The 15,388-nt window shown below is 37.9% G+C and overlaps 1 protein-coding gene across 1 annotated transcript in view; it reads right to left on the bottom strand.

The window, feature by feature from the left end:
- LOC104160034 (lethal(3)malignant brain tumor-like protein 3) overlaps nucleotides 1–15,388 on the bottom strand; it is a gene marked incomplete at its 3' end in the record, with an annotated part of 45,566 nt that overhangs the window by 16,700 nt on the left and 13,478 nt on the right. Inside the window, exons 3-8 of the mRNA XM_009698085.1 lie at nucleotides 13,485–13,644; nucleotides 12,344–12,482; nucleotides 10,943–11,027; nucleotides 8,513–8,604; nucleotides 4,649–4,753; nucleotides 2,871–3,006 (exon numbers count right to left, since the gene is read on the bottom strand). Of these exons, the coding sequence (XP_009696387.1) occupies nucleotides 2,871–3,006; nucleotides 4,649–4,753; nucleotides 8,513–8,604; nucleotides 10,943–11,027; nucleotides 12,344–12,482; nucleotides 13,485–13,644 (717 nt within the window). The remainder of the gene's footprint in view (nucleotides 1–2,870; nucleotides 3,007–4,648; nucleotides 4,754–8,512; nucleotides 8,605–10,942; nucleotides 11,028–12,343; nucleotides 12,483–13,484; nucleotides 13,645–15,388) is intronic.

Raw genomic sequence — 15,388 nt, 5'->3', positions numbered from 1 at the left:
TATTTGATGTGTTACTCAAATACACCACAGACAACAGCTCTGTTTAACCTTCTGAGAATCTCATCTTTTCCAAGGAATGGCAAGTAAAGAATCCTTTAACTTCACCTTTTCCGCATCTGGCTTTCTCACTTGTCATTTTAAATATTAGCCAACATAAATTAACCTCCAAGTCCAAATAATGATACTTTTCTTTATACTCTAATTGCTTCTTGTCTTGATACACTATAGCTGTAGTCGAGTTGAAACCATTTTTAAATTTTAGAGGTTATTTAATTCTAGACGATACTCAAACCTAACCCAAAGCTCACAGGAGACAACACAAAACTCCCACCTACTGTCTGTGTGACGGGATCAGGTACTGGTACTGGGACAAAGTCCATGAAAAAAAAAAATTATTTCAGTAGACTGTGAAACAGTTTCTGGACAGCACGCGTCTTCCTATCACCAAGTGAGAAAGGGAGATCTCTAGCTCCTACCTCATCTCTCAAAAAAGGATCAAAAGTGAATTTGATTTAGTCAGGACACTTCTGGCCGAGCTTGCAGGAACGATTAACTGGCGCCACATCGCACAGAAAGGCAGCAGGAGTGTCTACTCCTTTCTCAGGCCACCAGGTTCCAAACTGTTCATGGTTTATACCACGAAGGTCATAAATTTGCATCATGTCTGGAAAACAAATGGCTACTAATGCAAACCTTTGAGTTTTTTTCTGAGGTGGCATTTTATATGAGATACTGTGCCCTACACCATAACTGGTATCGGCTTTAGTGTCCATATGACTTGCAATAGGCACTAAACAGAAATCATTATTAAAATGTCATACCACAGCAAAATATAAGTAATCTGTCCAACCCAATAAAAACACACAAGAAGCCCAAACAACCTAAGATTGGCATCTTCTCCCTTCCCTTGGAATAAGAAAACACCACAAATACCAGTAAAACATAAGTAGTGAAATACCTCCTGCAGAAAAAATAGAAAAAATATGTTTAATTGATGAACAATTGTTTGCCCTCAGCCTCCTTCCAATGCAGGACTCTACCATACTGCTTATTCTTTCCTGTTCCTCTTCCATCCCATATGCAAGCCAAGCTTGCACTGGGACAATGGAAGAAGTCCCACGAGTGTAAGAGCAAGTTTCAGCAATCACACCGTATCTCATCAGTGATGAAATGGTTTACCAGTGAGGTGAAGCAGCAGAGCCAAGCCTTGTAAAGCGCAGAATATTTTACAGGTCTTACATAAAAATACCAGAGAACAGTCTTGCTATTCAAAGCCAAGAATATGTCTTGGAGATAGCAGGAGTACATGGCTGTGCAGGATGACAACCAGATTGCTGACAATTACCTTCATATATCCCCCTAACTGTCTCCCTCAACACCTCTGATAGGCTCCATGATTCTCCCAAGTAAAATACCCTATCCCCTGCTTCAGTATGGTGAAAAAATAAACATCAAAGAACAATCTTCCCACCAACTTACTAGAAGACAAACTGAATAAATTTTTCATAAAAGTGACTCAGAGAAAGACAGTAACTTTCCTCCAGCAGTGATAATTCATGGTTAACAAAAGATTAAGCTTTCTAAACCAGCCATTTAAGATGGAAAAGATCACAAATCTTCATCATAGATATAAAACTTACTAAGCATGCTGTAATAACATCAGTAACTCTAACTGGGGACTATCCATTTGCTACATATAACTTACTACTTCAGTGGAGGCTAGTCTTCTGAGAAAGTCCGATTTATGTTCAAGAAATTGCCATTTCTACACAGCCAGTTATGCAGAACCGTGTCCCACGGAAGGCTCCTGCACGGGAGCAGCAGCACAGAGCACTCCTGCCCTGTAGGCGAAGTAGAGCTCACAGAGCATTCAGAAGAGCAGGACATGCTCCTTCATACTCTTCCAAGGCTCAGCTGGAGAAATGCCATCCTCTCCCTCACTGGCAGGCCCCCTGCCTCTACAGGTGTCCCACACCTGAGCACTCACATCCACAGTTTTATAATTCTCCATAATGCAACCTCTTGACTCTGTACACTCATCATTTTGCAGCCCTTCTGAACGACATTATCCTACCCTCACTGTGTATGTCAAAACACCACATTCATTATTTCTCACTCTCCTGTCTTCAGGACTTGCTCCCTTGATCCCCATATACTCCCTCCCTATTCCAAAAAGGAGGCCACTTATCCCTTTTTCATGGTACAGTTCAGTGCAGATGCTCTACGTCTGCCAAAACAAGAGTGTTACATCATCTGCAATAGAATAATTAAGCAAGCAAATAACACATATTTCAACACCTGTATACCATTTACATAAGCTATGTACAAATTACGCTTTCAGGCCTGTAATCTTACTCTTTTTTCTCCCCCCTTATCTGTTCATTCCTCTTTTTGTCTCTATTTCAAGCTTACTCTTTGTGGAAAGAGCACAATCTTTATTAGTCTGTGCCAACACAGGTACTATAACGGTGATCAGTATCTAGTAATGAAAATGTCATAAGAATTTCCACTAAAGGATTCTCAGCTGCCTGTGAGACCTCAGTTTAAGTATACGTCACCATTATGCTGCCATTTTATTTGCAATAAGTCTTCCTGTGGGGTTCACATTTTTTGCTTAACTTTTCTCCTAATGCTTTATGAATGGCTTGTATGGTTCATTGCGTTTTCTTGTTTTCTCTGAATTTCCACTGAATAAAAAAGGTAGGCTTTCAATCTCAAGATTTTAAGTAAGACTTAAGAGTTTAATTTGCCACGTTCAAATACTGACTAAATGAATAAAAACATTTCTGAAAAAAAAAATTATAGTATTACACAAGATAGTCTCAATCTCAGAACTATGGAAAACACACACATTTCAGACTAAACAATACCTTTAGGCGGATGAAGCTTGTGACCTGTTTTCTCACACCATCCAACAGGATGAATGTCTGAAGAATCAGCGTTCACCCAAAAATCGTAACAATCTGGGTATCCATCAAAATGGAGTCGTATTCTGTAGCCACAAACCTAAAAGCAAGAATGTACAACATATAACACTGTTTTAAGACGGTTGCCCTACACGTAACAGCTTCTGTTCATTATTATGTATAAGAAGTCTGTTTTCAGTCAGTCTTTTACTTCTGCTCAAGCCAACAGTGGATGAGTAAATTAATTTGCTAAAAAGGAAAGAATAAAAAAGCAAAGCTATTCTCAGTCTGAGTGCCTCCTCTTCTGGTGAAAACAATTAACTAAAAGCTGGATATTGCCATTAGTGTTCAAAAACTTGAAAACTCTTCAACCCAACATCAGAATAAAACAGAAACCCTACAGAAGAGCATGAGTACATCTGATACAATCATGAACAAAGTACAGATAATGATGCTGTCAAGCTATCACAATTAATCAATATGCAAGAGAGCACTCAACAATAGCTGTGTTCAACAGGCTCTCCAGAGAGATACTGAGAACTGTTATTAAAGATGAGAAGCCAGTGAAGGTATCCCCCAGAACTTCGTTATTCCATGAAGTAACAAGTTAACCACTGAGAGGAAGAGAAAAACAGGACATAATCCCTCTCTCTCTACAAAAGTTCTCCACATCTTCCTGAGAGCCCAATGCCATAACTTTCCTGCAGTCATCAGTGAAAATCTCTTGACATCAAGGTTACCCTACTTTGTATTTAATTTATATTCAGCTTGCCATCTCAGAATTCTGTGGAATTCAGGTCATCTTGCAGCAAAACATGACCCATCACTCAGTGCCAAGCACAAGGCACACCCAAAACACTCAACCACTGACACGCCATCCGCATGAAAATGGAAGAGATATCCACAGAAATGGGATATGACTATGGGCCATGAAGAGATCCAGAAATGGGAACACAAAAGCCTAGGCTATTAAAATATAAACTGCAAAATTACAGCTGCCTAGAATACCAGTGATACAGAGCAGAGTACCTACCTATTCCTGTTTCCCCATTTTAATTCACAAAACAAAACCAAAAAAGGATCCTCAGTAAAACTATGTAAAAATTAATGTAAGGTATGTTTGAAAGACATGCAAAATATAACTGAGGAACAGGTTCTCATTTATACTATATTACAAGCAAAGAAGCTACTCATCAGAAAAATTATTTCATAAACTGCAGCAAAAAGGCAAACTGAGTTTATATTGTATACTAACTGGCAGAAATTGCCAATAGAGGCAATTTCTAAGGCCGTCAGCCTGAAAAAATTGTAGTGCAACTGCAATACAACAATGTGTTAGGTATTCGTATCAGCGAACGGAGCAACTGTAAATACTTTCAAACTTCTATAAAACTGCTATATATCAGTTGTCATACTTACGTTTTCTCTATTTATTTTCTCTTTTAAATATAGATTTAAACCACAGAATTACAGAAAAAAACACACATCATCCAACTAGTGGAACACGGTTTTGTCTAGCTGCGTATGTTAAATATACACAATAGTCACTGCAGCATGGCACTGGATATAGTCTTTACACGTGTGTCAGGTAAATTTAATACAGCATTATTCATTTAAAAGCCATCTTCCTACATACAGTATTAGCCCGCTTGCTGGGGAAGAGCAAGCACTTTCAGCTGCTGCTGTTTGGGTTCATTCTCTGCTGTAATCCTGCACCATGGCTGCTCACAGCCTCTACTTACCTCGGCCACCGTGAGAACACAGTAGATCGACTGGTGCTCGGGATCCACTCCCTCCAGCTTCATCCCTACTTTGAATCCGTTTTTGTTGTATGGGAAAGACTGATACTGCAATAGAAAAGAGCACTCTCAGTACTTCTGAAAGTATACCAGAGAAAGAAAGAATAGGAAAAGAACAATGATTATTTATTAATCATGTTTCTGAAAGAACCAATGAATCATGTTAAAATAAGTTTCATATTTTTAATACACACAGTGGAAAAGAGAAATTGACGATTGTTCAAAAAACACGTTGATACTAGAATGACTTAAAACTTGATAGTATGTAAGAAAATTATACAGAATTATCAAAAGTTCAAGGGAAAGATGACATGATTTGCCCTCGACTTTTTTCACTAATTGTCAACAAAACATCTTAACAATGTAATTATTTATTTTCTAGCCTGTACCGTGACACTTTGACACCTTCCTGGTGGTCATCATTCCTATAATCATCACAACGATGATGCTGCTCTATTTTGCCTTTTCATTTCCACATCTCAGGCCATGAAAGATGAACTGTAAGGCAGAAATATCAAACACTGTTTGTATATAGGGAAGGCCTCTTTGATGGCATTTTTTCCTTTGTATGTTGAGTCCAGATTATCCAGTTTTCCAGGAATGTTTTTCCATTACAGGAACATGACTACCCTTGTCTTACATTCCAACAAACTCAGAAGAGTATTTTTCAAAAAACAGAAAGTGAAAACAAGGCTAAGCAGAAGGGATGTTTTCAATCAGAAGACATCAGCGTCACATGTACCATGCCCCCTGCCCTCCGTTAAAGAAGGAAGTAAGCTAGCAGATATTAAGGCTAAATTGGAGGAAATACCAGAAAAATAACTAAAACCGAAATAGAGTTTTCCACAGGCTAGGAAATTCACAGTCAGAGAGTTTTTATGACCCAAATGGTTACCAACAAACCACAGGAGAAGCATCTTATATGCTCCCCCTTCCTTCAGTTCCTGTCGAAAAGCTACACATGCTCCAGAACCTCCACTGCCAATGGAAAGAGAAGGGTGCCACGGGGGTACTCAGAGAGGTCTCATCTCCTTGGAAGGAAGGGAATCCTCTCTTTGGTGGCTTTGGCTGCAACGGATGCAACGGAATAATAAACCCAGGAGAAAAAAAATTCAGTGCATGGCACAAGGGCAGGAATATGCAGTCAAGGGGAAGGGAAATGGAGAACCAGACTAGTCTAAATCAGCCTAAAGAGGCCAGCTAATAGATGTCTAACCACATCTCTAAGTCTGTATCCAAAAATAGCTTAGATCATTTTGTAGATCTCAGTTAAGGAATCAGAGTATCTGACTGTAGTACATGCATTTGAAAAGTTATTTCATCCTAACATCACCATACTTACCATTTTTATTAGCAATGAAAGTTTAATGAAGTTACACTATGCATAATTCTAGGTACTTCCTCAGGAACAATGTAAAAGCAGAGCTTTTTTTTTAAAATCAATAAACTGAAATTTTTAAAGTTCATCTTGGTGCACAGATTTGCAGTTAATGCCATCTAGATCTTAAAAACCTCACAGATAAAAAAATCTCAGTGGAAAACTGAAATGCTAGAAATACTGACACATTGAGGAACAGTGGCCAAACATGTAACTGAGATTTTACAGAAGCAAGCACAAATAAAATTACCAAGAAAGGAAACAATTAAAAATTCACAGATCTGTTTATTCTTTCTTTATTATAAAAAAATGACTGTACAAATAGCACAGAATTCTACAAACAATACACTAAAAATTAAGCAATTACCACACAGGTATTTCCTGAAATTTAAGACATGAATTATTCAATATTCTTCCCATTGTGAAATCTAAAACTTTTAAGGCAACACAATCTTTAGTTTGGTTTCTGTTATAGCAAAATAACAGGCAACATTTAGAAGACTAGTAACTTTGATGTGATTTAACAGATTTCAGTTTTGTGTATTATTCTCAATACATCACCCAAGGTGAAGCTATGACAAACTTAGTAAAACTCATTATCTTTACGACAAACATTTAAAGATACTTTGCTAAGGAGAGATACAAGAACAAAGTAAGAGTAAAGGTAAAAGGAGTCAGCAAATAAACAGATGGCAGACTGAGGATTAGAAATGTTTACGTATGGGGCAAGAACATACACAAAACCCAAAAGATTACATCAGGGGAGTTGAAGTTTGAAAAAAAACAAAATTCAAAGGTCAATAATTTTGTTTTACTGGAGCAGTAACGGTTTGTCAGTCCCAGCCTAGAAATGACTCTAAGATTTAAGTACCAGCAAGTGGCAAGGACTCTCTGTTATCCTGACCATTCCTAACTAAGGGTATGGAAAAACACCATGAAAAGTATTGCTTCTGAATGGAAAAAATAAGAGACAAAAACATAATTCTCACAATCCAAGTGGAAATCAAGGATTCAAAATCAGTGGTGATGCTTGGAGGTTTTTTTTTTTTAACTTTACTGTTCCTGTGGCTTGCTTGTCCATCTGTAAAATGGAGAAATATTACCTGGCCACTTCTGAGTGTTATTAAGAATTCTCTCTCCACTACAGGCTTTAAATACTGCACACTAAATAAAACCCTAGAGTTACCTAGGGGCTAAAGACTTTAAAAAAAAATATTAAATAAGATGCACTGAATGAGAAAAGTACACTGTGGAGAAAAATAAAGGGAACAGTACGTCATCACGTAACTCCAGACTTTAGCATCATGTGCAGTGCCCAGAAAGGCTGGTATATGCCTGTGTGCCACAAGAGCATTTCGTGGAACTTCAGAGAGGCACAGCAACGCTTTGTAAATCTACTTCCCAGACAGAGATCCTACTTACCTAGATTTTTTTCTTGTTAATTTTTCAACTAGTATGTAGCACAGGGGGATATAACTAAGGATGGTCAGGTAACTGCTGTTCTTGCACCTACAAATCCATGGATTCTGTACATTGCAATCCTAATTCTTGACTTTTGTACCTCAGTAATGTCTGAAAGCACCAATTAAAGGTGAGCATCACACGCACATGTAAGCTGAAAAGCTACTCCCTGCACAAAAGGTTTAATAGTTGAAGCATAAAGCAAACAGAAATGGATGCAAGAAGCAGACTACAAGTAAGAACAGAATTACCAAAAAATAAAAGCAGATATACATAGCAGAAGTACAGCAGCTGAGATGTGTTCACATGTTTTGCCGGGTTTTGCAAGAGAAGAGAACAGCATGGAAGCTTTGTGGATTTGCATACAGAGCTCTCCCCCAAGCAAGAGAGACGGCACTAGAGAAAGCACTGAGATGACAAATGACAAAGACTACCATAGCAGGCAAAGGACATGCAAGAGATCATGATGTGACATCCAGTCAGATGACAGGCAAAATGGGAGCAAGTCAAACTAGTATCTGATGTAGTAACAAAATACAATGTCTGCAGGAGTTGCAAAAAGACAAGTAATATAATCAAAGCAACAAGCCAAAAGATCAACTTTGTACCACCTTTCTAACCATTTTCAGAGAAAATGATATGGCATGAAAAAATGAGGATACGTATCAGATTTTTAGCTTCAGAGATTAGAAGGAAAGGCTAGAACTTGCAGATTTTGGAAAAGCATCTGCTTTCTGTAGTCTCAGTTGACAGCATTCATCTACAACTACAGAATTCTCTAAAAAAGCAGAGAAAGATAATTAATTTCACATGTTCCGACTATCCTGACAATTGATGACAGATAGCATTATTTTAATCATGTAGGTTTTCCCTCAGAGTACTGTAAAATCTTCAAATTCTTTTAATTGATTTCCTAGAAATCTCATGATCTTAGGTGGCTGACTGATTTAAACTTCAGAAGGTCATACCTCTTTAAAAAGCTTAGTAGGTACTGCAATGGCCTTTTCTTCCTCCAGATACGATGCCCAGCACCATGCTTGCCTTCCTTTAGAGGGTACAGCTGTAAAGAAGCACACAATAGCAAAAGAATTCTGTAATTGTTAACTTCTCACAAAAAAAAAACCACAACACAACACTTGGGCATTTATAATATACCTACCTCAAGTCTACATTTTATTAAATGCATTCATGGTGTTTCTGAGGACTTATTTCAGGAAAAGAAGATAGCTCTGTAGGTTTAATGGCACCAGGAACGTGAAGGTTCCTGGCTTGAATAGAAAGTTTTCCACCAGTTCAAATCTTGATTAATAACAAAAAAAAGCTCTTTCAGGTGACAAGAACAACTTACAAGGTCTCACCCTCTGTCCCTTTTCCCTTATTGCTCATAAGAAGCATTAAGACACACAGTTTGCAAATGTGTAAAAAGATTAGTTCAAATCACAAAGTAGCTCGATATTTTAATTTTTTTTTTTTCTGAGAATTTCTTTTCCTGGAAAACATTTTCAATTGGATAGCACTCATGACATGTTTTTTTTAATCACAGTTTAAATATTTTATTCTTTAACAGTATTCAGAACGTTCCTAACCTACTACATCACTTCGTAGTTTGATGGTTTTGGGTGGAGGGGCAGCGATTTAACAATAATTTCTCCAAGCCATCAAAACTGTCAGCAGTGTTTCCCTCCCCCCCCATCATGTCATCAGCATATGACAGAAACCTCCAGTTTCAGGTTTGTTCATATAGTATGAATGCTCGCATACACTTGCATAGTAATTGTAATATTGGCTACAGTCCATCTTAATATTGGCTACAGTCATGTCAGCAAGTAACAGTATTTAGGCCTTGAAAATTAGGCATTAACTGCACTAGCAAGAGCCAGGAACTTGAAAAACAGATGGCTTGTGAGGCTGGCCGTGTATGTATCTACTTTCACGCACCTCCACTCTGCTCTACAGATCTTCACCTGAAATGCCTCCTCCACAGACGCAGCTCAGCATTTCAGACCATAAGCTCATGCTGCCAGCAGGATTCCCCACAGTCCACAGCATCATTCTGGCTTGATCCTGACTGTGGGCTACTGACAGGAGAAGTCAGTCCCTTAAGTAACAGTCTGGCTAAGCATTTTTATGATTAAAACATGAATCATAACAATAGCGATAACAAACTCTCCTGAAGAAAGCTGATAACGTAACCAGAAGACAACAAATTTCAGAATGACAGTGATGGCTCAACACTATTAAAGCATATTCACCTCATTTGTGATTTACCCAGTTTTTATCTATTCCATTTAAGAGATGTGTTGCTCAGCACAATAACACACAGTTATGTGCTGGTTCTGAATATAAATTGGTCTTTCATACCAAATCTCTTGTGCTGAACTGACATTTTCCCAAATTAAAAAAAAAAAAAACAGAAGAAATCTGTACAGATCGTTCTGTCAGTGGACAGCAGTGATCTCCATAGAGCATCAGCTTTGCGCTTGTATCTCACACGCTTCTTATCATCTCAGTTTTGGAAAAAACTGTAGAAATAATATTTATATTTCAGGAGTAATTCTGTCTCAGGAGGGGGATCTTCCATAACTTTAATGTATTGCATCTTCAATCAGTATTTGATCTACCTAGTGTGCAGCAGAGCTACTTGGAGCTCTGTGCTGATTAGCGGCCCAGTAACTTCTGGTAATGGCTCCCAGTCTACCATAAGAAACACTTTGGATGGCAAGATGTAGGTTTGTGCTTGGTGTACCACTGAGGTATAATAGCTGCTGATTCTCTGATTCTTCCTAAAAGTATCTATCACACAAATAGCTTGAAAAAATGGCACTCATTTAAAATACGCTTTATTATGCCGCTTGATGCAGTGTATGTCCCTTTGGACTGATTATAGCAATTATTCCTAAACAGTTCCATAAGCGTGTCTATTTCCAGCACATACTGTAGACACAAAATTGATCCCCAAGGAAACAAAAGTAAACTTTCACTTCTGCTTAATACATGTCTTTCAACATCTGGGAACTCAATGGGCCTGATTCCTTTTAATACTGGCATTCTTTAGAGGGATGAAAAAAAAACCTAAAATGTGCATCAGTTACATTTACACTCACTATATCTTCCTCCACCCTGCCAGAGGTATATCAACTGGTTCTTTGTAAAAGGTAACCAATCTCCAAGTGATGAGGTTTTTTCCCAGTTTTCACTTGGCTCTCTCAGTTCTTCAATTCTTGAAACTTAATTGCTATAAGTAACACTGGCATTCTCTTTTTACAGAATTGAAAAAAACTTATTCATTTTTTTTCAGGAATACAAATTCAGTGAAACAATGCTGACAATTCACAATAAGAGATGGATATTACCTAAAGAATTGATAGTTGAGGTTTTTGTTTCATAATCTAACTTACTTTGTTTCAAAACTGTTATTTCCCCTTTTCTTTTTCTTCTGGCTCTCTGTGAGACTCTCAAGATCCTTCCTTCAGGTTTGTCCTCCTAAATGAAAAAAAAAAAGAGTACAGTAACCTCATAGTTCAGAAGTCTAACCTCATTAGTTCAGAAATCTAGCACAGTAAAAATGGGGACACCCAAGGTTTAACCGTGACTTCATTCAAATGGCTACTGACATAGCTCTCAGCTATCTCAGACAAATCTGCAGATTTCTGATAAAAACAAAGCGAGCCATCAAGTGACAAATTGCAGCAAACATGGTGAAAATGACAGACAGAAGGACTCCCAACTGCCAGCACTCAGCCAGCCAGCCCTGTCTGAGCCAGGGACAGATCACGAAGCCTTCAGCAAGCCTCGCTGAGCCGGAGATAAATAGCAATATCTTTGATATGTCCATACTGCCAAACTAATTTAAAGGAAATCCTCTCACAGCTTTAGTTTGCCTTTTTCAAATGTAAACTTGCTTTACTGAATATAAAATGGCACTGATCCTTTTTATTTATTTCATTGTTTGCATATTAAGAGTTTTGTTAGCACCCAAATAGACAAGCAGAATAAGTACTCATTTGGGAGGGCAGATGCATGGAGGCAAAGAAGGTGTCCCCTGAGTTTTGCCTAAGATACTGCTATACAGAGAGCTATGAATTCCCTTCTGACAACTCTAATGTTTTCACTCTTTTGACAATTTGGTAGTTGCAGAATTCTCTCCTTCTCCCTCAAAACTGTGCTCCTCCCAACAGCGTCACAGCTTTTGGGAAGAAAACAAGTATCAGAGGAAAACAACATTATGGGAAGGTACTGTGATAAGTTTATTCTAAAATGAAGAATAAATCCAAAAGATGAAAAACAAAAGTTGTCCCAAAGCATGTTACACCGCAACACAAAACAAAACCAAATCTTTAGCTATGATCTTGTAAGGCAAATTACACTAAGAAAATCAAAAGTGTTCTCTTCTTAACTGTAATGCAGCTTTCTTTGTAAATAAATTATTGGTCTATAGTAATTTATTCATGTGCAGAGTGACAAAGTAACAAGTTTTGGGAAATATGTACTCCTATTTTTCTATGTTGAAGACACAGCAAGTCTAGGTTAGTATTGTTTTTTCTTCAAATTCTTTTTGTTCTGTTCTTAAAAAAAGGAGTGAAAAGAGAGAAAAAACAGCTTTTATCAGTTCATTGTCAATAATTACAATCTACTGATGAGGCATAATTAAATTGGTAAGTGAGTAAACTACTTATTGTGGCTCTGACAGAGTGATGCCACTACTTCTCTTTGTAGATGGATGAAGTTACAGACACTGAAATATAAGGCAAAACTCCCACCGCAATACTTGCAGGAACGGGTTTATGATGCATACTAACAGTTTCATCGGGATTCTCTTTCTTCTCCCCATTATCCCTGGACTCTTCTTTGAGAGGGAACTTTGCTTTTCTTTTTCGAATGCCTTTGGAATCATCTTCCCCATTGCATTCCACGCTAGGCTTTTCCTCCTTTGGTCCTCTATCACAAGAGTAACACAATGACACCAAGCCAATATTATTTCACTTCTCATATTCATAAAACAAGTAAAAAGTGAGAAAATCTGAAGGTCAACTATTTGTAAGTCCCAGGGTATTATACCAAATATATTCTTAGAAATACTACTGAAAATTACATCTGTCAAAAGAATTAATCTGAAAGACACACAATAGCAACGGCAAAAGGAAAGCTGTCAGCTTACACTGAACAAGTTCTGCATGTTTTAAACAGTGTGTCTTTTCCCATGTACCATCAAGTCTCACGGAGAAGCAAACTGTGAAATGTTTAGGACTGCAGGGCAGTTTACAGAAAGGAAAGCAGAAGTAATTGTTAAGACTGACAAATCCAATTGGAGAAAGCTGGTACGTGACTGCACAAATTGCCAAACAAGCAATCAGAACAGAAAACTTTGAAGCAATTAGCTAAAAATGAAGGAAAATGCACAAAATCATAGATGTTAAAAACTGCCATAATGCAGTAATAAGAAATACAGAATGGACATACTAACACAATCCTTCTTTTATGATGAGATGAACTGTACCAGCAGAAAGAAAAGGAACCAAGAAATTCTAGTATGCTCATGTTTTCACTCACTGTCATCTATAACACAGCTCTCACACTTAATTATAATTAACTTACCACACCAACCATCTCATTACTGATTATCTTAATACCAACGATTATGAAACAGGGTGGGAGTCTGACACTGACTCATGCATCCCGTAGACTGTTTTACCGCTTGCATCTGACAGCAGAAGACAGCACACTGAGCAAAAAATACTGCCTTCCACATCAGTGTTAGACAAAACCAATGTTGCTAATGCATTTACATTAAAAACAGTGAAAGAACATCATAAAATGATGGAGACTCATGGCTGCTTAATATCTCCCTTTGCCCCACCATTAACATTTTATCCCACCACTTTTATCTCATGCTGCATTTATGCCAAATTCTTTGTTTCCATGCTTTATAATAGCACCTACTTGTTTTTTACTTGCTGGGCACATTTCTGGCTGCAAAATTTCCCTTCAGGAACAAATTCTTCTATGGTACCATAGCGGTAACAGTTTTCACAGAAAACAAGTCCATCCATTTTTGCAGTTTCCTTCAACCTTGTGGGGATCCCTGTCTTTTCTGAAAAGGCTGCACAACGAAAAAAGCAACTTCACTTAGGTAGAGGCGATACATTTCCAACCATCCATAGCAGGTCTTGCCAAGCAAACAGAAAAACAGAAGTCACATCACTCTTGTTAGAATGAAGAACTCGCAGTTAGTGTCTGTATGGGATCTGCATTCCCGACAAGCAAGTTGGGTTTTCATATTGCAACACGAGAGAGGAATCCACCGATTTCATGCTTCTGTCATCAGTGGCACATCGACAGTGATCGATGTGGCTACTCATGGAAGGAGTGAATTATATGACAAGCACCGTGCTGACTGCCCACAGAGTCATCACTGCACAGAGTCCACCACCTCATCTTCTGCTGACATGCCTTATTTTTGACCTATACATTGGGTCATTTGGGAAAAAGGTTGGGGGGGGGAAGTTCTCTTCAAACAGATGAACTTCTTTCTGGAAGTAAATCACTGACTACTTTCTACACAGCAGTAGCTATTGCTCAACTTGCCTGAAGTCTACCAGAAGTAAAAAATCACTAATTTGTAACAAAGAAATTTTCAAGTACGAAGTTACTCACCCATCCTAGGCTACAGCTTCCCCACAAGAGGTGTGTGGCCTAGGAAAGGATGTCATTTCCCTCACTCACAGGCAAGCATGAAGCACTGTCAAGTTCTCCAGCTTCTAGAGCAGGTCATTGATTCTGCACCCCTCCAAAAGGCAAAGTTCAAGTCACAAACTATTTATTTTGCTTGACCACTGTATTGTCTTTGGAAGCGGAGTCAAATGAACTCTTATGTGCAGACTTTCTCCACTAGAAGAATATATAATTTATGTGCTATATTTACACTCCAGCATCATTAGTGGTTCAAAACAACCATTACCTCTCACAATGGAAAATTTTAGCAACATTTTTATTTTGGGGGAGAATTAAATTAATCAAGGACAGTGTAAGGTAGTAGTAGGATGCTTACTTGGTATGTTTATGTGTCCATAAACGCCCTTCAATTCAGCAGCAACATTTTTTCTTTGGTTTACCAGACCGTAGGGGATGAAGTTGTATGCTTTACTGTAGGTACCTGTGATCTCTCAGTCTAAGGAGAGAACCTGTTGTGCTACTACGCTATCACTCTGTTGCCACTCTCATCACAGATTTGAATCTTGAATAACTATCATTGCCTTGGAGACAGACCTACAGAACAGAGTAGCTTCAGACATCACAGCTGACACCCAAACCAGTTTCCCACTGGTGTAAATATTTCACCTAGTCACAAAAGTCACATGAGAAGTAAGACTTAATGGTGGGGAAGTAGCAAAGGAAAACTTTCATTGACTTTGCTTATCATGCTTATTCTGATGATTATTAAACCAAAATTTTGAAGTCTGCTTTTCAAAGGGCTTAGAGAATGCACATTTTAAAAGAAAATTTATTAAGTATATTATCAACAAGGAAAAAGAAATAGGTAGTTGTAAGTAATTGCAAAACCAGTTGTGATACTCTCTTTCACAGTACTCCATCATTGTTGGAGTCAGTGTATCAAGATTTTCAGAATTTATGACCATGTAAACCAATTTTCCTTGAATGAAAAAGTATTGCATCAGTATTTTAAATCCAGGAAACACCTTATTTGGTAGACAGATACTACAACTACAAGAATTTTATCATTCAAGATAAACATAAATAGTTACTACACATTAATTGTAATACTGTAAAAAAGCATCATCAGCAGAAGCAAGGGCAACAGTGCAGACATCCATTGACATCGGCGG

Source organism: Cariama cristata, unplaced genomic scaffold, assembly GCF_000690535.1.
Source record: "Cariama cristata isolate BGI_N322 unplaced genomic scaffold, ASM69053v1 scaffold4534, whole genome shotgun sequence".
Lineage (NCBI taxonomy): Eukaryota > Metazoa > Chordata > Aves > Cariamiformes > Cariamidae > Cariama > Cariama cristata.
This window is presented reverse-complemented; position numbering and strand designations above follow the sequence as displayed.